Source organism: Ranitomeya imitator, chromosome 7, assembly GCF_032444005.1.
Source record: "Ranitomeya imitator isolate aRanImi1 chromosome 7, aRanImi1.pri, whole genome shotgun sequence".
Lineage (NCBI taxonomy): Eukaryota > Metazoa > Chordata > Amphibia > Anura > Dendrobatidae > Ranitomeya > Ranitomeya imitator.
The window spans coordinates 63,111,012-63,136,578 of NC_091288.1; the positions used below are offsets into that span (position 1 = coordinate 63,111,012).

The 25,567-nt window shown below is 42.6% G+C and overlaps 1 protein-coding gene across 2 annotated transcripts in view; it reads right to left on the reverse strand.

Annotated features, from left to right (window-relative positions):
* Positions 1-25,567, reverse strand: part of UBE2F (ubiquitin conjugating enzyme E2 F (putative)) — a 272,936-nt gene that overhangs the window by 115,228 nt on the left and 132,141 nt on the right. For both annotated transcript variants that reach the window (XM_069733384.1, XM_069733385.1), the window contains exon 5: positions 16,086-16,153. In XM_069733384.1, coding sequence (XP_069589485.1) covers positions 16,086-16,153 — 68 coding nt within the window. The remainder of the gene's footprint in view (positions 1-16,085; positions 16,154-25,567) is intronic.

The following is a 25,567-nucleotide window of genomic DNA, read 5'->3' on the forward strand; positions in this document are numbered from 1 at the left end:
ATATTGAGCACTGGTATGCTTTGATGTAGTATAGAAGCTCTTATTGTTTTTGAAGCTGTTTTTTTTCTCAGACTTTATTATTATTGTTTACTTACAAAGGTTTTTTTTATTACAAAATGTGTAGTTTTCTATTTTCGTTTTGCTCATTGATCTGTTTTTTCAGAATAAAAACAAAAAAAAGATTTCTAGTTCATTTTTCTTGTTTTTATACTACCAAACATGTTCACAAACAGTCTAGTAAGCAAAAAGTATAAAAAAAATGGAGTTAGAGTGTCTAAAATCAAGCTTTAATAAGCCGGGTCATAGTGACCCGGAACACTACAAGTGTATAGTAAATGCGAACAAAACAACAGGGTTAAATAGTTGCCAACTTGTCCACTGCTGTCAGCAGTGTGGAAGGAACACCAAACCATAAAAGTATAACTAAATCCAGAAAATATATTACAGGGACAGTGGCGGGAGTCACATATAGGATTGATGGCGTTCGCGCACTGCTCGATATTCAGTGAAGAAAAAGAGCTCCAGCTTTCGGTGGAAACACAGTCACGGAAACAAAACGTAGGGATATAGACACTGCTGACTTCCAAGTCTGAAAAGACCACCAAGACAATGGGATAAATAATTAAAAGACCCTACTAAAACCAGAAACAAATTAATAATGGACATGTGTTTCAATTTCAAGTTGGCATCCTCCAAAAGGATGTTTGTCCTATTAAAGAGGTAATCCTAGGGTAAGGGATAACCTCCGCTGGCACCCCAAGCAATCCTACCAATCTTGAAGGAAGGCAAGGTGCACATGCTGGAGTTCTGCTTTAGCCAACTGCTGGAGAAATAGAGTAGGGCAATTATATTTTTTTAAACTTGCCCAATAGCAAGGAACATTCTAAAATATAGAAGTACTCATTGAATCCTCTGCCACTTAGATGGTCTCCTTGGTACCAGAAGTGATGACGCCCTACACATTAATAACCTGACCTCTGCAGCCAATCACTGGGCTCATTGGTCACAGAACGTACAAACAAAGCTCACCGATAAGACAGTGATTGATTAATTAGAAGCCTTCACTTCTAGTGCCCCTGGGAAAAACTCACGATGGGGTCGGGGGAAGTAGTAGAAATCAATGTTTTATAGATTTATGGATTTTTGTAAAACCATATTGCAATTGGAAAAAGTTTTTGATTTTTTTCTTTGGAAACTTTTTGCATTCTCTTTTAATTACTGTGACGACCTCGCAATTGTTCGAATGTGGATATAATACACGGCAATACTGTATCACAGCGTATTATGTCTGCAGTATTATTCAGGTGGATTTACATAACCCCGTGACTTGTGGCATAAAATATTTACCAATTAGTTGTCATTTAATAGCTTGTTTACACAGGCAGACCACACTTGACCATGTGCACTGGGCAATCTGTAAGGCTATGTGCACACGTTCAGGATTTCTCGCAGAAAATTCCTGAGAAAAACCAGACATTTTCTGCAAGAAATCCGCAAGAAAACCGCATGCGTTTTTGCCGCGGTTTTTTCCGGACACTTCCCAATGCATTTTGTAGTGGGACATCCACAAAAAAAAAAACGCAAAATTAATGAACATGCTGCGGTTTTTACCGCGATGCGTTATATATATATAACTTTGTTTTTTTTGTGAATCACACTACCATCACCAAGATAGCGCGGGAATTAGTGCGGTGCGGTCATGGATCTGGAAAACCAAATTACCGGTAAGTAATCATCATTTTTTCCCTTCCCCATGACAGCACCATTACATGAGAGGAAGAAATAGAAAAGACTCCTAGAGTGGGACAACAGCAGATAATACCTTTCTCCCAAAGGCAAGACTTGATAACCCCAGATCTAGCCTGTAGTGGCGGAAGAAGGGAGAAGGTGAAGACCATACTGCTACGTTACAGATTTGTTCTATAGATGCGTTCGCCTTTCGGCCCAGGATGTGGCGATAGCCCTTGTAGAGTGAGCCATCACACCCAGTGGAGGGCTTTGCCCAGAAAAGGAATAGGAAAGTGAGATAGCCATACGAAGCAATCGTGCGATGGTTGATTTTGTGGCCTTTTTCCCCGTTTGTCCCCTGGAAGGAGACAAAAAGGGCTGATGCCATGGTTTTGACACTTCAGATGTTGCCTACTTCAGTATCTAGATGTCTAGGAAGTGAAAGGTTTCTTCTCCCTGGGATTTTGGGTTAGCACAAAATGAGGGCAACACTATCTCCTGATCCCTGTGGAATCTAGAATTGACCTTTGGTAAGAAGGCCGGGTCAGTTTTAATAATCACTCTGTCATCCAAAAAAGTAGTGTAAGGGGGATCTACAGAGATAGCTTGGAGCTCACTAATACATATAGCTGACGTAAGAGCAATCAGGAGAACCGTTAAGGTTAGAGCTTTTACCGAGATGGAACTAAGAGGCTCAAAAGGAGAGGAGGTTAAGGCATTCAACACTAAATTTAGATCCCAGGGAGCTACCTTTGGACGAGGTTTGAATGGTCTGGCCGTAAAGGAGGCTCGGATTAATCTATACACCCAGGGGTGATTAGCCAATTTTTGGTCAAACAAGGTGCTAAGCGCCGAGACCTGTACTTTTAGAGTGCTGGTAGACAATCCGCTCTCCAACCCTTTTTGGAGGAATTCTAGAACCTCGGCCATTGGAACTTTTTGGATGGTATTCGATAGGTGTCGTCCCAGAAATTCTAGAAATTTCTCCCACACCTTTTGGTATTTATCAGTTGTGACCTTTTTGCTACTGGATAGCAGGGCAGTGACTAACGGGTCCGAGAACCCTTTTGCTAGCAGAAGTCCCCTCTCAAGTTCCACGCAGTGAGGTGCAGATTGTGTACTTGAGGATGTGTTACTGGACCCTGGTGTAAGAGATTTGGAACATCTGGGAGGATCCAGGGGTCCGAGATGGACATATGCCTGAGCCAAGTGAACCATGCTCTCTTTGGCCAGAAGGGTGCGATTAGGATTATGCGTGTCTTGTCCTCCCGGATATTCTTTAGGACTGTAGGAATTAGTGGGATTGGGGGAAGGCGTAAGCAAGTTGAAATTTTTAAGGGTGTAGCAACGCATCCACGCCTTCCGGGTTTTCCCTTGGGTTCAGGGAGTAGAATCTTTTTACTTTCCGGTTTTGTTTTGTGGAAAACATCCACTTGAGGAACCCCCCAGGCGGCACAGATTTCTCCAAAACCGTTTTGATTTAAGGACCACTCGCCCTGATGCAGCACATGTCGACTTAAGAAGTCTGCGACAAGGTTGTCCGTCCCTCTTAGGTGTGTGCTTGTTAGTGACAAGAGATGGTTTTCCGCCCAGTAAAACAGTCTTTTTGCCTCTTTCAACAATGGTCTCGATCTTGTTCCTCCTTGTCGACTTATGTACAAAACTGTTGTGCTGTTGTCGGACAACTCTACTAGATGTCTTCCTTTTATGTATTCTTCCGCTTGAAGAATTGCTTGCCTTAGTGCCGTTAGTTCCTTTAGGTTTGTGGAGGCCGTTTCCATCTGAGGATCCCATAGGCCTTGTAGGATATGACCTGTTAGATGCGCCGCCCCAGCCTGACGGGCTCGCATCTGTGGTTAGAACCAACAGATTGTGGATTGACAGTAACACCCCCTTTTTTAGGTTTTCGGCTTTTAAACCACAAATCTAAAGAGTCCCGTACTTGTGATGTTAATGTGATTTTCCGATTTAAGTTGTAAGGATTTTTTGCTTGTTCTGACAATATCTGCCACTGTAATTCTCTGGAATGCAGTTGTGCCCATTGGACCGCCGGAATTGTTGCCGTCAGCATACCTAGTAGAGACATGGCCTCCCTCACTGAGATGGACCAGGCCATCTGTGTTTGCCCTATCTTTTGTTTTATAGCCATCTCCAAGGCATGAATGCATTGGAGATGACATTAGTTAAAGGGAACCTGTCACCCCCAAAATGGAAAGTGAGCTAAGCCCACCAGCATCAGGGGCTTATCTACAGCATTCTGGAATGCTGTAGATAAGCCTCCGATGTATCCTAAAAGATGATAAAAAGAGGTTAGATTATACTCACCCAGGGGCGGTCCCGGTCCGGTTCTGGTCCGATGGGCATCGCGTCGCGGTCCAGTCCGACACCTCCTATCTTCATCAGATGAAGTTCTCTTCTTCTCTTCACGCTGCGGCTTCGGCACAGCCTTACTTTGTCTGCCCTGTTGAGGGCAGAGCAAAGTACTGTAGTGCGCAGACGCTGGCCTCTCTGACCTTTCCCGGTGCCTGCGCACTGCAGTACTTTGCTCTGCCCTCAACAGGGCAGATAAAGTACGCCTACGCCGGAGCATGAATACAAGAAGAGGATGTCATCGTAAGAAGATGGGAGGCCCTGGACCGCGACACCCATCGGATCTGACCGCAGCGAGACCGCCCCTGGAGTATAATATAACCTCTTTTTCTCATCTTTTAGGATACATCGGGGGCTTACCTACAGCATAACAGAATGCTGTAGATAAGCCCCTGATGCCGGTGGGCTTAGCTCACCTTCCATTTTGGGGGTGACAGGTTCCCTTTAAAAATGCAAGAAACCTACGAGAAAGTCAAAAGAGACAAATTGCCGTGATCAATGAGCAACTGCTTACCGGAATACCACTTAACACTATAAGTAAGGGCGCCATTACTTATAGGAATTTTATCCTTTTCCATGCGCTGACTACATTTGATTCCTTCCACGCTGCAGCAATCCGTCTGATGAAGGTCTAAGTTTCAGACCGAAACGTTATAAATTGGGATTGCATTGGAATAAATCTAATTTGCAGACTTCTATGAGTGCCGGAATGTTTTGAATTGTACTTACGGTATTAAGGGGGTGGTATCCCTCTCCGAGCACCTCCCAGTTACAGAGTGACGTGCTATATATTTTTATATGACTGTACATTTCTATTTCCGCCCCCAATGCATATTGTAATAAATAATATACACCAGTTATATATATATAATTCTACAGAATGTGAATTACAACAGCTTTAACCCCCTAAATCAGCAGAAGTAATTGAATATGTGATGATAGACTTGCCGTGAGTTACATTACACTTTAACCTATTTTCAGTCTGACGATAAGTCCAGGAGACATTTAAATACATAATTTTAGTAAGTGCACACGTTGATTTCGACATAACATAATGAGCGTGAATTCCAGCCCACTCCGAGCTGGCAGACGGGTTTGGCGGCACAATATCCAAGCTGGCGTGACATATGCTACATTTATTGCAATGAAATGCAACATAATAAGACTAAAAATACCATGAGAACAAATCGAGCTTGTGAGTGACAGGGCAGATCTGGCTCCGATGGCCAAAACAAAATCTCATCTTCTATGTCTTAAAAAGAATCCATATAGCTGGTGCAAAGGAGCCCGACTGGTACCAGATGGCATCGCAGGCAAAGTACCGTAGTCTCATTATGCTTCAGCCCAAGGTAAACGACAAAATTAATGATCACAAGCCGCGTTCATGGTGCTCGGCAGTGCTGAAGGCTTTGTGGCTCCTTCTGACCGCTGCCTCCGGGTCTTCAAACCATCAGATCAGCTCTCCCCTGTATCAGTGAATGCTCCTACTCCATGTCACACAGGGATTCTTGGAGCCCACCAGTAAGCTGACTCCGGTGGCCCACCCTAGAGGTAAAGGGTATAACGTGACTGTATTTACCAGCCACTGGACAGCAAAAGTAAGTGGGCTAGGTTTGTATGTGGCCACATCTCCATGGAGTAATAGAAAGAACATGGAGGACAGGGTCTGTCATGTATGAAGGACAGTTTAAACCAAGCAGTCACATTTTATTTTTTTTTAAAGCGAAGTGGTGCATTTTTCAGATTTTTAATGGAACCCCCTTAAAGAAGCGCAGGCTTACTTTGTCTGCCCTGTTGAGGGCAGAGCAAAGTACTGCAGTGCGCAGACGCCGCTGCAAGAAGACAAGAAGAGGACGTCATCGTATGAAGATAGGAGGCACCGGACCCGGACGCCCATCGGACCCGAACCGCAGCGCGACCTTCCCTGGGTGAGTATCATCTAACCTTTATTTCTCATCCTTCAGGATACATCAGGGACTTATCTACAGAAGTACAGAATGCTGTAGATAAGCCCCTGATGTCGGTGGGCCTAGCTCAGATACGATTTTTGGGGTGACAGACTCCCTCTAAAAAGCCATTAACAGTCAACTGAAAACAGCATCAATCTGAGGCATATCTGCACGCTGGCGCTGTTTTTTCCCCCCCACATAACAGCAGGTAAACTCACCCTTTGGAAAACTACACTTCCAAAACACGTCATTGAAACTTAGGAGACATGTCACATACACATAATGTTAAGTCACGCAAAGGACACAACTCACAAACCACTACACGCAGGACTTGTGCACTACGTGCACCACTCCTGCCGTAGGCACTGGCCTCGCACACTCACACATACGAGCCTCCTATAGGACGTGTCACACACCCCACTGATAACCGGACAGTCACATCACTCACCAGGCAATCGCATTCACCAGTTCTGACCGAGTCCTCTGTCCAATAGCAAAACATCAATCACTGATCCTACTAAGTCCCACCCACATTTACCATAAGGCCACACCCACTTACTACCATTAAGCCACACCTTTTTAGTTCTGCCATTTGCTCAATAATGACCACGCTGTTGATGTGCCCTCTGTGCACCCTCAATGGCTGCACTAGGAATAGGGAGGATATGCCATGTTAATGAGGTGGGGCCTGGAAGACGAGATCGGCTGCTGTATATGCGACTAGCCAAATATGGGTCTAAACAGCAAACTGTTTAACTTGTTAAACAAAACTACGAAAATATATTATAGGGTTTACACAGACCAGCAGTAGCATCTTATCAGCTGTGCGCTGTTACAATATGGGGCCAAATACTGGCTCAGGGCTCGACAAGGGAATCATGACCCATCAAAGAGCAATTCTGTACACCAGCAGGCCATTTCCTTGTTACAGTTGTTAAGGCCTGGAAGAAGCATTACAGACATAACATTCAGACTAAAAAAGGAATCAGATTTTTTATACTATTCAATGTATGGCCTGGTCACTGCATGCTTGTTCCGTTAGATTAACATATTCGTAAGTTCCAGTGATCTAGAAAACGGATCATTAACTTCTATATCTAGGCAGAAGAATGAACAAGAGGCTGAAGCCTTCCGGTTGTCCTTGAAGTCAGTAAGTCCATACGCCCCTCTGCTCCAACGTAAGCTGAGCTGAGCTTTTTCCTAAGGCTATGTGCACACGTTGCGGATTGGTGTACGGATTTTTCCGCACTGTTTTTGCAAAATCTGCAGGTAAACTGCACTGCGGATTACCCGCGGATTTATCACGAATTTACCACGATTTTTGACACCATGATGTGATCTCACATTGCTCTGAGTACAGCAGAGATTTGTGTGATTACTGGCACATCTCTGGACATGCAGAGAAAGGCAATGTTCATCTGTGCTTCCTAATCATGCAGGAGGTTAAGGCCCCGTCACACTTAGCGACGCTAAAGCGATCCCGACAACAATACGACCTGTCAGGGATCGTTGCTGCGTCGCTATGTGGTCGCTGGTGAGATGTCACACAGTGCGATCTCCCCAACGACGCAGCAGCGATGCGGCGACCTGTAGCGACCTGTACAACGATGTCACATGGCAGCTATTTCATGACGATTAACAGACCTCAATGAGGGACTCCTGTCAACGAGGTCGTTGGTAAGGTGTCAAACACAGCGATGTGTGCTACCCAGCGGGACCTCAACGATCAAAAAAAGGTCCAGGCCATTCCGACACGACCAGCGATCTCACAGCAGGGGCCTGATCGCAGCTACGTGTCACACATAGCGAGATCGCTACTGAGGTCGCTGTTGCGTCACAAAACTTGTGACTCAGCAGGGATCTCCCTAGCGATCTCGCTATGTGTGACGGGGGCTTTAGACCAGGAGATCTGGGATGTCTGTCATTACATCTTACACTGAGGAACCTTCTCTAAGCTGTTGTGGGGCTTGTTCTTCTCCCTGTATGATGCAGACCAATCATAAGCAGGCACCAACAAAACAAAAAAAGAAGAACTCTCCCCCAGGAAAAACTGACTGATAAGTACACGTGGGTATTAACAAAAAAGTTAACTCATTAAGGATCAAATACTTCAACTGCTCATACAGTTGTGGCCAAAAGTATTGACACTCCTGCAATTCTGTCAGATAATGCTCAGTTTCTTGCTGAAAATGATTGCAAACACAAATTCTTTGTTATTATTATCTTCATTTAATTTGTCTTAAATGAAAAAAACAAAACAAAAAGAATTGTCCTAAAGCAAAATTGGATATAATTCCACACCAAACATAAAAAAGGGGTGGACAAAAGTAATAGCACTGTTCGAAAAATCATGTATGTATGTATGTATGTATGTATGTATGTATGTATGTATGTATGTATGTTGCTTCTCTAATTTGTGTAATTAACAGCACCTGTAACTTACCTGTGGCACCTAACAGGTGTTGGCAATAACTAAATCACACTTGCAGCCAGTTGACATGGATTAAAGTTGACTCAACCTCTGTCCTGTGTCCTTGTGTGTACCACATTGAGCATGGAGAAAATAAAGAAGACCAAAGAACTGTCTGAGGACTTAAGAAACCAAATTGTGAGGAAGCATGAGCAATCTCAAGGCTACAAGTCCATCTCCAAAGACCTGAATGTTCCGGTGTCTACCGTGCGCAGTGTCATCAAGAAGTTTAACGCCCATGGCACTGTGGCTAACCTCCCTAGATGTGGACGGAAAAGAAAAATTGACAAGAGATTTCAACGCAAGATAGTCGAGGTTCTTTATCCAACATCCGCACTAACATCCAAACAAGTTCAAGCTGCCCTGCAGTCCGAGGGTACAACAGTGTCAACCCGTACTATCCGTCGGCGTCTGAATGAAAAGGGACTGTATGATAGGAAACCCAGGAAGACCCCACTTCTTACCCCGAGACATAAAAAAGCCAGGCTGGAGTTTGCCAAAACTTACATGAAAAAGCCTAAAACGTTTTGGAAGAATGTTCTCTGGTCAGATGAGACAAAAGTAGAGCTTTTTGGGCAAAGGCATCAACATAGAGTTTACAGGAGAAAAAAAAGAGGCATTCAAAGAAAAGAACACGGTCCCTACAGTCAAACATGGCGGAGGTTCCCTGATGTTTTGAGGTTGCTTTGCTGCCTCTGGCACTGGACTGCTTGACCGTGTGCATGGCATTATGAAGTCTGAAGACTACCAACAAATTTTGCAGCATAATGTAGGGCCCAGTGTGAGAAAGCTGGGTCTCCCTCAGAGGTCATGGGTCTTCCAGCAGGACAATGACCCAAAACACACTTAAAAAGCACTAGAAAATGGTTTGAGAGAAAGCACTGGAGACTTCTAAGGTGGCCAGCAATGAGTCCAGACCTGAATCCCATAGAACACCTGTGGAGAGATCTAAAAATGGCAGTTTAGAGAAGGCACCCTTCAAATATCAGGGACCTGGAGCAGTTTGCCAAAGAAGAATGGTCTAAAATTCCAGCAGAACATTGTAAGAAACTCATTGATGGTTACCGGAAGCGGTTGCTCGCAGTTATTTTGGCTAAAGGTTGTGCAACCAAGTATTAGGCTGAGGGTGCCAATACTTTTGTCTGGCCCATTTCTGGAGTTTTGTGTGAAATCATCAATGTTTTGCTTTTTGCTTCATTCTCTTGTGTTTTTTCATTTAAGACAAATTAAATGAAGATAATAATACCAAAGAATTTGTGATTGCAATCATTTTCAGGAAGAAACTGAGTATTACCTGACAGAATTGCAGGGGTGTCAATACTTTTGGCCACAACTGTATCTCTGCAACGGAGAGGCGAAATTTAAAAATAAATAAATAATATTCAGCTCTGCCACCAGTTCATCATGAAAAAATCTGGAGACTGGTCCACTAAGTATTATGTACTTTGAGCTCTTTTTCCTTTTTAAAGACAAGAATTAGCTCTAAAACAGAACTTCTATTAGTGTTCAATGTTTACGTTAATATGAAAGGCGTCCTACTTATGGAAACTACAGATGGACTACTTTTGGATTATTTGCAATTTATACACTTTTAATAATTTAGAAGTATTTTAATAGCATTTGTATGTCTATATTTTTATATTTCACATCGCCCTAAAGGTCAGTAAAGAGGCGTACAGGACATGGTAATGTTAGCATTTCACATTGGCCAGGCTAGATGTGTCTGACTGCGTAACATCACCCTGTTTGGACTATGGGAATAGTAATATCCAGTTTTCAGCTCAGTTATTTTGAAAGGGAATAACTTTTGAACTATGCACGACAGCGGCACAATGCAAACATGATCCCGAAAAGTTTGTTTTTTTTCTTGGTGAACTTGTACAAGCACCATATTTTTCGGACTATGAGAAGCACCTAGGTTTTAGAGGGGGAAATTAGAAAAGAAAAAATGGAAGCAAAAAATGTGGTCAATTCTATACTTAATATCCCCCATCCTGGTAATGCAGGGACCCATCCTTATCCTGGCATGCAGGGACCCCATCTCTGTCCTGGTGTACATGGCCCCATACTTATCCTGGCATGATTGGCCCCAATCCCTATCCTGGTAAGGCAGGGACCGCTTCTCTGTCCTGGTATACATGGCCCCATCCTTATCCTAGTATGATTGGCCCCATCTATGTCCTGGCATGATTGGCCCCAAACCCTATCGTAGTATGCAGAGCCTCCATCTCCGATCTGGTATGCATGGCCCCAGCAGAAAAAAAAAAAAAAAAAAAAAAGCATTCTTACTAGTGATGAGGGAATATACTCGTTACTCGCTATTTCTCGAGCACGCTCGGGTGACCTCCGAGTACTCTTTAGTGCTCGGAGATTTAGTTTTTATTGCCGCAGCTGAATGATGCTGTTAACCAGCGTAAGTACTTGTGGGGATTCCCTAGCAACCAGGCAACCCCCACATGTACTTATGCTGGCTAACAGATGTAAATCATTCAGCTGCGGCAATAAAAACTAAATCTCCGAGCACTCAAAAATACTCGGAGGTCACCCGAGTGTGCTCGAGAAATCGCGAGTAGCAAGTATATTCGCTCATCACTAATTCTTACCTTCCCTGCGCGCCCTAGCAGTGTCCTGCTCCGGTGCCAGCAGCTGCTTTATGCTTGTAACCAGCACATGGCAGTAACGTCATGCGCTGCCTGCAAGCCTCCGAGGACAGCTGCCAAAATACTCACTGTTCTCCACGTCGGGACTGTGTGCGTGGAGCGCAGTGAGTATTCATTGATCTTTAGCAAGCACATTGTTAGCCGCAGCCGCCGGGTTCCGGCAGCTGCCAGGCTTTCAGGTTTGCCGCTACTAAAGGGAAGGAATATTCATTGCATTCCACGCCTATGATGGAATGCAGTGAATATTCATTGCCTTAAGTAGCAGGCACACTAGATCGCCGGGCAGCTGCAAGAAGCCGGCTGCTGCGGCTAACACTGTGCTTGCTATTATAGAGAGATGAATATTCACTCCTTTCCACGCTCATGGGCGTGGAATGGAGTGAATATTCATTTGCCTTTAGAAGCAGGCACAGGAGTTAGCTGCAGCAGCTGGCTTCTTGCAAAAATTTGGCTTGGTCACTAAGGGATTAATAATGGTTGATTTGTTATGGAAGTTAATTACTCATAAGCGCCTTTGTATCATCCTGCATCAATAAAATAAATAAATGTAGGCTTATTTCTATGTTGAGGAGTCAGTGGAGTCAGTGGCACCACAACTACTGCAGCCTACTGGTTGCTGAGATGGATGCGAGATCGGCAGGTATTGTGCACCTGTCCAAATATGACAAAATCATGATACCTTCAGATTGCACACATGCCCCGGCAGATATCAGTAGACATGTTACTTACTCAGCTCACCTACAGATATGGAAGAGAGTGAAGCAAGAATAACCCTTTTCTCCAGAAATGATTCAAAAATGCAATAGGAAAAAAGCAGAGACATCAGAAGGTGAGTATACGGCTTCCTTTATAATCTTATACCATGATGGGCATTAAAAAAAAAAAAACTCAAATCAACAAAGTGGACAACATGTTTAACACCTTAGTGACAGAGCCAATTTTGACCTTAATGAACAAACCAAATTTTACAATTCTGACCAGTGTCACATTATGAGTTAATAACTCTGGAATGCTGTAACGGATCCCACTGACTGTGAGAATGTTCTTTCGTGACATATTGCAATTCATGATACTGGTAAAATTTCTTCGATACAACTAAAAACTAACGGAAAATTGGCAAAACATTCAGAAAAATTTGCAATTTTCCAAATTTTTAATAGTTAATAAATAACATTTCCCACATGTCTGGTTTATATCAGTACAACTTGGGAAACTTTTTTTGTTAGGAAGTTAGAAGGGTTAAAAGTTGACCAGCGAGTTCTCGCTTTTCCGACAACATTTACAAAACCATTTTTATACTCGAGTATAAGCCGAGTCCCCTAATTTTGCCACAAAAAAAAACTGGGAAAACATTAATGACTCGAGTATAAGCCTAGGGTGGGAAATGCAGCAGCTACTGGTAAATTTCAAAAATAAAAATAGATACCAATAAATGTAAAATTAATTGAGACATCAGTAGGTTAAGTGTTTTTGAATATCCATATTGAATCAGGAGCCCCATATAATGCTCCATACAGTTTATGATGGGCCCCATAAGATGCTCCATACAAAATACGCCCCATATAATGCTCCATAAAGTTCATGATGGGCCCGATAAGATGCTCCACAATAAAATATGCCCCATAAAGTTTATGAAGGGCCCCATAAGATGTTTCATACACAAATATGCCCCATACAATGCTGCATAAAGGTTGATTATGGCCCCATAAGATGCCCCATAGAAAATGTGCCCCATATAATGCTGCATAAAGGTTGATAATGGCCCCATAAGATTCCCCATAGAAACATTTGCCCCATATGCTGCTGCTGCTGCGAAAAAAAAAATGACATACTCATCTCTTGTCCTGAGCAGGCGGGGACACAGACACTTGCGATATTCACCTGTCCCCGTTTCACCGCCGCGCGACGCTCTGTCTTCCGTCTCTCTGCAGTGACTGTTCAGGCAGAGGGCGGCACGCACACTAAACACGTCATCGCGCCCTCTGATCTGAACGTCACAGCCAGAGGACGCGGAAGACGGAGTTGCGCGCTGCAGTGGAACGGGGACAGGTGAATATCGCAATGCTCACCCTCCCCTGTTATACTCCCCCTCTCGGTGCGGTCTCCGCTTCTCCAAAGGGATGGTCTCTAACGCCGGCAGCTTGTTCGTGTGTTCAGCGGTCACATGGTACCGCTCATTAAAGTAATGAATATGCGGCTCTACCCCTATGGGAGTGGAGTCGCGTCCATATTCATTACTTTAATGAGCGGTACCACGTGACCGCTGAACACAGGAAGAGCTACGGGAAGGGAGAAGCAGGGACATGCAGAGATGCGCCGGGAGCAGGTGAGTATGATGGACAGCTGCCGCTCCCCCGCCGACCCCTGGGACAACGACTCGAGTATAAGCCAAGAGGAGCACTTTCAGCCTAATTGGCTGAAAATCTCGGCTTATACTCGAGTATATACGTTTTTTTTTTTTTTTTTTAAGAGACCATGTCACATTTGAAGTGACTTTAAGGGGTCTAAATGACAAAAAAAAAAAAAAAACTATAAAGCGACACCGTTCTAAAACCTGCACGCCCTCAAGCTGTTCAAAACAACATTCAAGATGTTTATTAACCCTTCAGTTGCTTTGTGAGAACTGAAGAAATGTGGAAGGAAATAATGAACATTTAACTTTTTTTTTTTTTTTTTTTTTTTTTTTTTTTACAAAAAATTTACTTTAGACCCAAACTCTTTATTTTCACAAGGGTATCAGAAGAAAATTAACCACAAAATTTGTTGTGCAATTTCTACTGAGCAAGTCGATACCCCATCTGAGGAGGAAATCTACTGTTTGGGGGGACAGCAGGGCTCGGAAGTGAACGCCCCTCAACGTTAAATTTTTTAACACAAAATTGGCTGGAATTGAGAGCCGATGCCATGTCGCATATGGAGACCCCCTGATGTGCCTTAACAATGAACAAGTGACCCCATTTTGTAAACTAGGATTTTATCCTTGGATTTAGGTATAGTGAGCATTTTGAACCCACAGGTACGACACGAAATTTGATAACATTAGGTCGACATATTGAATACGTTGTCATTAGTGTTGAGTGCAAGTGCTTGTCACTCCGGTTTGCACAGAATATCGCGGATGCTCAAAGGACACGCTAGAGTCCCTGCCCCGCATGTTTTGCGGCTATTAAACATACAATAAAAACATGCTGGAAACTGCGCGCATACTAGAGCACCCAATGGAAATTAGAGTAGCGAGAACTTGTTCTCGACACTAGCCATCAAATCGTCTTTTTTTTTACTTTTGAAAAAAACACCAATTCTAACTCTAACCCCAACACAACCCTATCTCCAACCCTGCCTGCAAAGAATGGAAAAAAAATTAAAACTTATTTTATAATTTGTATCTAAGCGGGGGGGGGGGGGGGGTTACAAAAGTGGATTTAATTTACTATTAATTAAAAAAAAATTTTTTATTTTGATCACTGTGATAGTGTTTATCATAGTAATGAAATGGAACTAATAGGAAAACTTCTCTATTGTTCCCAGGTACCAGCCAGCAGATCTCGGTAGGCACACTGTGCTCGCCATTTTATTTCCCAGGAAGAGGATGTAGAGGGCCAAGGGATGGAGCAGGGGGGATCGGGAATGGCGGAGCTATCGGGGGGGACCCATTTCCCTCTTCTCTGATATGTTAGTTCATATCAGAGGTAAGAGAAATTATTTTTTTGTGATTGCCGTTATTCAGTGAACAACGGCAATCATGTGACAGGAGACCGTAAAAAAGGCCCTGATCATGTCCTCCAGCTAAACAACAGTAGCTGAGACCCCAGAGATTTTTCCAACGGTGGGGGGCGGGCGCTATACACTTATTTCTCAAAAATAAGCGGCGCTGAAAAATAAGTACCTTTTTTTTTTAACTGCCATTCTGTTTTGTATTTTTCATAAAAATAAATAAATGAAAAACACCCTTAAAGTCTTGTTGGCTCACTTAGCAACCCATGCTTTTATGATAGTAAGAAAAGGAAAAAAAAAGTCACTCAATACCTTTTAGATTTGGCAATATAATCTAATTAATAGGCAAAAGACCACTAAGGGAACAAGGATCCAGTCAATCTAACTAAGGGTCAGCAGGATCAGATTTCATAAATAAAATATATCTTAATGTTTCAAATTAAATGAGGCTAGCCAATACCTGGCAAGAAACGTATGCAAACAAGTAAAAAGATAAAGTGAATCAGTGCTCAGTTACAAAATGTCTGGCTCTTACCATTAGAAGTTTTCAAATCGCCAAAACATCATACAGGAGGGAAATGAAGTTGACAGCTACTTTGAATTTGAAACATTAAAAGTTATATTTTATTTATGAAATCCAATTCATCACGGTTTCCATGTCCGACGCAAATAATTTTTTTTTTACAGTATATTAACTATATAAAACAAAAATTCTAGAATTACAAACCGAAGCACCAGTTACGTCACTTGTAAGGAAACTGAACAAAAGACAGGTCTTAGCAGTAATCTTTGTCATGCAGCTAGTACAAAAAAAAAATCTACATAATAGAGAATCGTAACCCATTTTGTCCACCGGTAGGGTTCTGTCCTTGTTTTAAACCAGTAAAATATTATTGTAGAATATTAATAAATAATCTTCTGAATATGCAGATGGATTTGGGTGGTGAAGCAGCGTCCTCTTCCTCTGGAGGGCTATGTAGCTCTATGAATAGCTCTCATGATCTCATTTCCAAGGTATTATTGACATGCGGAGTTACATGGACTTTTCTATTTGGGATTTGTTTCTCTAACCTTTCCAGGGCACACAAGGTTGAGCAGTGGAGGGGTCTGCTAGGAATACTGTGGGAACAGAAAAGAGTTGGCGTCGGACGCCGGGGAGCGTAGATCGAGTATGATGGATGTGGACTAGCTTACCACCATGTTGTAGGCGTCTGGAACCTCAATTTCAAACTGGAACTTCCCACCTTGGTAATAGCTTTCATCTGCAAAACAGAGCAAACAGATTAATGGATGTGCGGCGCTCCACAGCTTACTGCAAATTGAGTAAAAAGAGGGCATTCACCCATATAACTTTCCAACATGAGCATTTCTCTAATGTGTGTGCACAAGAAGCAGATCACATCATGTCACATCATGTACGATTGGAACAGAAAGCTGGAACACTCATAACTAATTAACCATTGAGCGGCGTCCAGCTCCCGAGCCGCATCAATCTTTGCCGCTTCAATTAATTCGTGTATCCAAGGGGAAAAATATTAGATTCAGATATATATTTGTATTTCTCCATTACCCAGCTTAGCACGTGCACCATTCTGTAACCAAATCCCACTGAGAGCAGATAACAAGCAGCGTTCCATAGCTGATGAGCCGAACATAAGCTGCATAGATGCTGGAGCAGAAGGAGCGGCACCTAACATAACAGATGCCTTTTAGGAATACCCATGCTGTGAGAAAGGACTTGTGCACGTTGGGTTTTTGCAGCAGTTTTTTTCCCCCAGTGGGATAAAACATTGTTTGACAATATGAATAAAATGAATGCGATTTCTCAAATCTGATGCACATGCTGATTTTTTTCCATGCCTACTTTAAATATCAATGTTTTCTTTCAAATCTGAAGCATCAGCTCTTTCAGCATTTCTAGTGTTTTTCACCTATTCAAATGAATGCATAAAAGAGCACTTAAAAAACGCAAGTAAAATTTATTGAAAAATGTGCATATTGCGCCCTGCATCTCTCCTGCCAAAAGACACATTTGTAGTGCAGAAAATATTGCTGCAAATATTCAACATGTGAGCATATCGTAAGATTTGTTGAATGCTGCTGTCCATTACGCTATTAATTTCCTTCGGTAACGAGGCCATCTGGTAGTAACGGGGTGGGGAGAAACCGAGCAATCAGTCTTCACCGGGATCCAGCACTGCTCTGCTCCTCTTCTCAGTGACATCACCGTTCTGCTGACTATCCGGATCGATCTATGTGTGAGCCATTAGTGACTTTTACAACGTAAGGTTATGGAGCCTTGTTCTGAGCCTCGCTCTGACGATCCATAAGCTTACATTGTAAAAGTCATTACCGGGTCATGCAGAGAGCAGTATCTGGATCTCGGAGAAGATCATCACTGGATCTTGGAGCAGATGGCAGGAGGAGAGGACATTAATTCATACACACTACATAGACAGTTACACAGACTTATTTAAAACAATCTTTATGGGCGTGCTTCTTGGGGTTCTGTCAGAGAATGAGGTTCTCTGACTACATGATATTGAGGACCTATCCTTAATGGCAGCTAATTAATTGGGGTGTCAGGTGTTAGACCACGACCAGATATTAATGAACTATTCTCACGATAGATCACATGTGATCGGACAACTCTTAACCAACGCTATGGCTTCTTCATTCTAGGGGTTCCTGCAGTTGGAGCCCCACTAATTACAAAGCAGTGCCATATCCTAACACTATACCGTCTAGATAGGTGATCCCCAACTCCAATCTTCAAGAACCACCAATAAATCATGTTTTCAGGTTTCCCTTTGATTTGTTCAGGTGATGGAACTATCAACTGGTCAATAGTAAAGAAATCCTGAAAACACGACCTGTTGGGGATCACTGGTCTAGACCAACACTTACTATGTGATGAAAATCTCTTTAGCTCAATTATAACTGGCCATTTTTTTTTTTTTAAAAGGTCCCTCATAAGTAGCGTGAAAGAAACAGAGCATCTGGACATCTGGTCTTTTGTAGCAAGAATAAAATCATCAAAGTCATACACACAGGCATGGGTGGGCAAAGGCGGAGTACAAGAACAATCATTACAACTTACCGTAAACTAATTTGTGTTAATGTATGGATAAATGGTCATTCACACATAAAAACTCTCAGAAAGAAACTGGAATACGTAGAGGAAATCCATAAAAATACGAGAAAAATAAACAGATGGTGGTTCTGGCAGGATATGAACCCGTGGCCCCAGTGAACCACAGCATATCCATGTATATATGTGCGCACACATATAATTGTATTTTGCTGTTTTAGACAAAGGAGGGTGACTGATCTTTACCAGGAGCACATCTGCATTACAGATCAGGAGCAGACTGTATAGTAGAAAAACCAAATGATGACGGTCAGACTTGTGAAGAGGAAAGCTACAAAACCATCTGCGAAATAACCCTGCACCAAAATGCCAGGGTTGTAGCATCAATACATATGCATTTGTTTATTCCAGCCTTCGGAGCGGCTTGTGTGATAGAAACCACGCTAACCCGCCACTTTAACCCGGAGCAACGTCGTTAAATATTAATGAGCCTCTGCAAAGAGGTTAAGACATAGGAGATATAAATAAGCAAGCAGCAGGGAGAAGGCAAGAGAACTCTGGACGGAATGAGATCCTGCTCTTGTCGGGTAAGCCCCTTCTTTGTACGCGACAGGAGGAGAAGTTAATATACCAACAATGATATGGAAACATGCAACAGCTTGCTCTCAATAAAGTGATCAGCTCATTAACATGCTCGCTGGCTTTGTGTTGGGACGCATCATTCACAGCCAACTGAGCATCTCTAGGACACGGCGGAGGTAAGAACCATGCAGCCGAGCGGAAGACAAAAAAAAAAGGAAAATAGCAGGACGCTGAGCTTGTCCTTTGCATCCAAGAGAAGCTGATGTCCCACAAAAAGTTATGGGTGCATAGACTCCACAAACAGACAGGACACATTGTGCCATGGCAAAGAACAGAGGTGATGGGGTTCATAAGGAGCGGACACCAACGTTTGCTAAAATTACTTAATGCTTTATTTACAAACATTAAGGGCGGAGTGATTTAGAAAAGCAAGTTAAAAAATATATAAAATATTAGATTTTATTTTCTTTACGCACACAAATAAGCATAATAAATATACAGATACGTTCAAAGTACCCTTTGAATTTACGACGGCATTCAATCTTTTAAGGTATGAGTCTATCAGCATGGCAGATCTAGAATTGGAAATCTTTATATACTATTCCGTGCAGTAGCAACCCAAATCTGTCAGATTGCAAAGACATCTCCAGTGTACAGGGTCATCTTCAGGTCACCCATAGATTTTCAATTGGATTCCGGTCTGGACTCGGACGTGGCCATTACAAAATTTTGATCATCGTTTGGTGAAGCCATTCTTATGTTTATTTGGAAGTGTGCTTAGGGTAGCTGTCATGCTAAAAAGGTATTCTGGATAGGATATTCAAGATGCCGACAATTCCGCGATCCTCCAAAATCAGGCAGGGTACCTGAGGAAGTGCACAGGACGTCCACGAAACGCGTAGTTTTAGAGCCCTGAATAAAGTATGCAACTCTTCTGAACTCGGATTCCCTTGCCTGATTTTGAAGGAGCGAGGAATTGTCGGCATCTTGAATATCTTATCCAGAATTTCTTGAAGACGCTTCGCGGGTCCGGTGCCATCTGCAGCCCTCCTATCATACTTACTATACGTGTTGTGCATACTCAACACGTAAAAGTGAGAATTTTACCTCACAGTAAACTAATTGTTATTTTGGTAACTGCGCTCTTGCGCCCCTCTCTTTACCATTTCTAATCCTAAAAAGGTGAAATTCCTCTTCAGCTTTTTAGCAGAGGCCTGAACGTTTTGTTGCAAAATTGACTAATCTTAGGAATCGTACATATTTCTCTCCACCTTTACGTAAGCCCCAGTTCCAGCACATGCTTCGCTGTGGGTATTGTGTTCTTTTGGCGATGAGCAGTGTTGACTTTGCATTAAATATACAGTACAGACCAAAAGTTTGGACACACCTTCTCATTTAAAGATTTTTCTGTATTTTCAGGACTATGAAAATTGTACATTCACACTGAAGGTATCAAAACTATGAATTAACACATGTGGAATTTCATACTTAACAAAAAAAGTGTGAAACAACTGAAATTATGTCTTATATTCTAGGTTCTTCAAAGTAGCCACATTTTGCTTTGATGACTGCTTTGCACACTCTTGGCATTCTCTTGATGAACTTCAAGTGGTAGTCAGCGGTAACGGTTTTCAGTTCACTGGTGTGCCCTGTCAGGTTTAATAAGTGGGATTTCTTGCCTTATAAATGGGGTTGGGACCATCAGTTGTGTTGTGCAGAAGTCTGGTGGATACACAGCTGATAGTCCTTCTGAATAGACTGTTAGCTGCTTTTTTCTTGCCATAATACAAATTCTAAGTAAAGTAAAATGAATGGTCATCATTACTTTAAGAAATGAAGGTCAGTCAATCCGAAAAATTGGGAAAACTTTGAAAGTGTCCCCAAGTGCAGTGGCAAAAACCATCAAGCGCTACAAAGAAACTGGCTCACATGAGGACCGCCCCAGGAAAGGAAGACCAAGAGTCACCTCTGCTTCTGAGAAGTTTATCGGAGTCACCAGCCTCAGAAATTGCAGGTTACCAGCAATTCAGATTAGAGACCAGGCCAATGCCACACAGAGTTCTAGCAGCAGACACATCTCTACAACAACTGTTAAGAGCAGACTTTGTGCAGTAGACCTTCACGGTAAAATAGCTGCTAGGAAACCACTGCTAAGGACAGGCAACAAGAAGAAGAGACTTGTTTGGGCTAAAGAACACAAGGAATGGACATTAGACCAGTAGAAATCTGGGCTTTGGTCTGAGGAGTCCAAATTTGAGATCTTTGGTTCCAACCACCGTGTCTTTGTGCAACGCAGAAAAGGTGAATGGATGGACTCTACATGCCTGGTTCCCACCGTGAAGCATAGAGGAGGAGGTGTGATGGTGCTTTGCTGGTGACAGCAAAATTGAATGCATACTGAACCAGCATGGCTACCACAGCATCTTGCAGCGGCATGCTATTCCATCCGGTTTGCGTTTAGTTGGACCATCATTTATTTTTCAACAGGACAATGACCCCAAACACACCTCCAGGCTGTGTAAGGGTTACTTGACCAAGAAGGAGAGTGATGGGGTGCTACGCGAGATGACCTGGCCTTCACAGTCACCAGACCTGAACCCAATCGAGATGGTTTGGGGTGAGCTGGACCGCAGAGTGAAGGCAAAGGGCCAACAAGTTCTAAGCATCTCTGGGAACTCCTTCAAGATTATTGGAAAACCATTCCCGGTGACTAACTCTTGAAATTCATCAAGAGAATGCCAACAGTGTGCAAAGCAGTCATCAAAGCAAAAGGTGACTACTTTGAAGAACCTAGAATAGAAGACAATTTCAGCTGTTTCGCACTTTTTTGTTAAGTACATAATTCCACATGTGTTAATTCATAGTTTTGATGTCTTCAGTGTGAATGTACAATTTTCATAGTCATGAAAATACAGAGAAATCTTTAAAGGGAACCTGTCACCCCGTTTTTTCAGATTGAGATACAAATACTGTTAAATAGGGCCTGCGCTGTGCTTTACAATAGTGTATGTAGTGTACCCCGATTCCCCACCTATGCTGTGAAATACATTACCAAAGTCGCCGTTTTCGCCTGTCAATCAGGCTGGTCTGGTCAGATGGGCGTGGTGACATCGCTCTTTTCTTCCCCAGCTTTCCGTTGGTGGCGCAGTGGTGTGCGCATGTCGCAGTGACGAATCCACTGCGCGCACGTGAAGAAGCAGCGCGCGATCTGCGCTATTACCCCCTGTCATCGGTGGGGGCGGCCATCTTCCTGGGGCCGCGCGTGCGCAGATGGAGTGCTCTGCTGCACGGGGCTTCAGGAAAATGGCCGCAGGATGCCGCGCGTGCGCAGAAGAGATCGCGGCGGCCATTTTCCCAAAGCCGAGATGGGTGGCAGCACGGACCGGATAGGTACACTTGTACGCAGCATGTAAGTTACATTCATTTATATATTAGCCTTATGGCGGTTGGGCTGCTACAATAGCGTTCAGTATTTGAGGCAGGAAGCTGGTAAATGTTCATTTGACATGTACTTTATCACTTTTAGTGATTTGCAGTTCCATTGAGACTGCTTTTCTTTAGCACTGAGCACTTTAGTCGTGATTTTGGTACATGTTTATAATTGGTCGTATATATATTTTTTCCAGCGCCTTTATTTCATAGCCCATGCCATTGTATGGCAATTTCTTTATTGTTTCCCATGTTGGTCCGTTGCTGTTTGTTTTTATTTAGTTTTTCTGTATTTATATATCCGTTGGGCTCATCAATTTTTGTTCTTTATTGTTTCTTTAATAAAATTTTGTTATATAATTTTTATCTTCGTATGCCTCGGTTTTTCTCCTTTCTGTTTTGGGGAAATGAGTATATTTAACATCCAAACAAGTTCAAGCTGCCCTGCAGTCCGAGGGTACAACAGTGTCAACCCTTACTATCCGTCGGCGTCTGAATGAAAAGGGACTGTATGGTAGGAGACCCAGGAAGATCCCACTTCTTACCCCGAGACATAAAAAAGCCAGGCTGGAGTTTGCCAAAACTTACATGAAAAAGCCTAAAACGTTTTGGAAGAATGCTCTCTGTTCAGATGAGACAAAAGTAGAGCTTTTTGGGCAAAGGCATCAACATAGAGTTTACAGGAGAAAAAAAAGAGGCATTCAAAGAAAAGAACACGGTCCCTACAGTCAAACATGGTGGAGGTCCCCTGATGTTTTGGGGTTGCTTTGCTGCCACTGGCACTGGACCGCTTGACCGTGTGCATGGCATTATGAAGTCTGAAGACTACCAACAAATTTTGCAGCATAATGTAGGGCCCAGTGTGAGAAAGCTGGGTCTCCCTCAGAGGTCATGGGTCTTCCAGCAGGACAATGACCCAAAACACACTTCAAAAAGCACTAGAAAATGGTTTGAGAGAAAGCACTGGAGACTTCTAAGGTGGCCAGCAATGAGTCCAGACCTGAATCCCATAGAACACCTGTGGAGAGATCTAAAAATGGCAGTTTGGAGAAGGCACCCTTCAAATATCAGGGACCTGGAGCAGTTTGCCAAAGAAGAATGGTCTAAAATTCCAGCAGAGCATTGTAAGAAACTCATTGATGGTTACCGGAAGCGGTTGGTCGCAGTTATTTTGGCTAAAGGTTGTGCAACCAAGTATTAGGCTGAGGGTGCCAATACTTTTGTCTGGCCCATTTTTGGAGTTTTGTGTGAAATGATCAATGTTTTGCTTTTTGCTTCATTCTCTTTTGTGTTTTTTTCATTTAAGACAAATTAAATGAAGATAAAAATACCAAAGAATTTGTGATTGCAATCATTTTCAGGAAGAAACGGAGTATTATCCGACTCAGGGGTGTCAATACTTTTGGCCACAACTGTAGATGCATCTCACCACCTGCTGATTTTTCCATCCATCTCCACCCTTCTTTGCATCTGTGAACACAGAGCTGTCAATCAAAAAAGCAGGTGAAGCATAGATGGAAAGCAAGCAGATGTGAAGGTGTATTTAAACGATTGTCTGCAGCTTTATGCTGAGTGGCCGGACTTTGTTTGAACAATAATCTGTGCTGTCAGAGTCCCTTTTAAGTGATAATGCAGGAAATAGTCCGGTTCACTATGTATTGATTTAGGCCTTCGCCGGATTTTTTTGGAGAGTCTGAAAACTATACATTTTTGGAAAGGTTATAGTATAAGCAATACGAAAAACAATGTTTCCATTTGCCCCGAGTCCCACGTGACCGCCATATTGGATTTGACAAAATGGCTGACGTAAAACCAATTTTCGTTAATATCTCAGCTTATAAATAACATAAAAATAAAATTTGACAGCTAAACATACATTTTAGGGCTAAGAAATGCAATATTACTAGTTGCAGATGTGTTTTAGATATTTACTACAGCAGTTTTTTATAATTAATTAGTATTGACATAATAATACATAATGACAGGAATCACATGTTTTTTTTTTCTTTTATTACAGGAGTTGAACATGACAGACAAACCACAAGCTACTGAAGTCACTTGTGAAGGTGAGGCACCTATCAACTGGAAGCTATGTATGCTCTGTCAGTCTTCCAATGGCAATGAGAAGTTGGTGCAAAATCCTCGGATACAGTCTTACCAGCGCGTTTTGGACATAGTAGCAGAGAGGGCAAGTTTACAAGATGGCAACTATGTTGATATCCATCGACGGATTAGCAACAGGAAAGACACAATCGCTACACATCAGGCAGTCTACCATCGAAGTTGTTACACAAATGCAATTAACAACGACCAAATACAACGAGCCCGGGACCGTTATGCACATGCATTAGCTACTGGTAGCCACATTACCAAGAAACGAGGATTAAAAAGAGGACGTGCTGAAATGGACGAATCAGGTTCATTAACATCTGACTCTTCATCACCATTCACGAGGTCACATACATGGCCACTGGATAAGGAAAAATGTTTCTTTTGTCAGAACGATGAGAATGAGAAGCTTTATAATGTGAGGACAGTCAACGCAGGGAAATCGTTGAAACAAGCTATTGAAACATCAGATAATTTAACACTGAAAACAAGACTGAACACATGCATTGCACCAGGGGATGCACATTCTATTGACGTCCGGTACCACAAAAGCTGTTGGACAAAGCATGTTTTTCATGGACAACGAGAACGTAGTACCAACAGAACAGACCACAAAGAACCCTTATTACAACGTGCAAGTCTGCTAGAGTTGATAAACCTAGTGGATATTCAAACACAGAACCAATCATATCTATCTATACAAGATATCGAAACCACTTATTTGAATATGCTTGGTATAGAAGGCGTGGAAAATCACAAACCTACATTCACTAGAAAGTGGCTCAAAGAAATTATAATGAATGCCTTGCCACATCTGAAATCCTGTCTTTCAAAAAACAGAAGGGAATCAGCAGTTCTTTATTCACCAGAAGCCTGTGAGGAAATCATGGTTAATTCTGCAATGGAATGTCGTAGTGATGATGCAGACAACATGCAGACAATCTACAAAGCAGCACAGTTAATTAGGAAAAGCATTGCTAATTTTACAACGGAAGTCAATGATAAAAACACCATAACGGTCACTAGTGACATAAACGACGTTCCAGCAGAATTATATTCCGCTATCCGTTGGATCATAACAGGGCCGATTGACAGCCTTGAAACTCAAAGAAGGACCAAAATTGTTGACCGAGCAGCACTCACTATGAGTCAGAACATCATGTATGAATTCAAATCAAAACGCCAGGTCAACTACAAGCCAAAAACCGAATCATCAGTATTCAGACAACCCAACGCACGAGAAAACCCACAGGTCCTGGGGCTAGCTCTGACTGTTCATCACACAACTCGCGATAAGAAATTAATGAATCTTCTTAGTTCACATGGGTTTTGTGTTCCCTATGGCCGTACCCTACGAATGGAAACTGCTTTGGCTAATGCTGTTGTAGAAAACACCCGAGAGTTAAAAGGTCTTTACGTGCCACCATTCTTGAAGAAGGGTACCTTTGTGTTCTTTGCAGTTGAT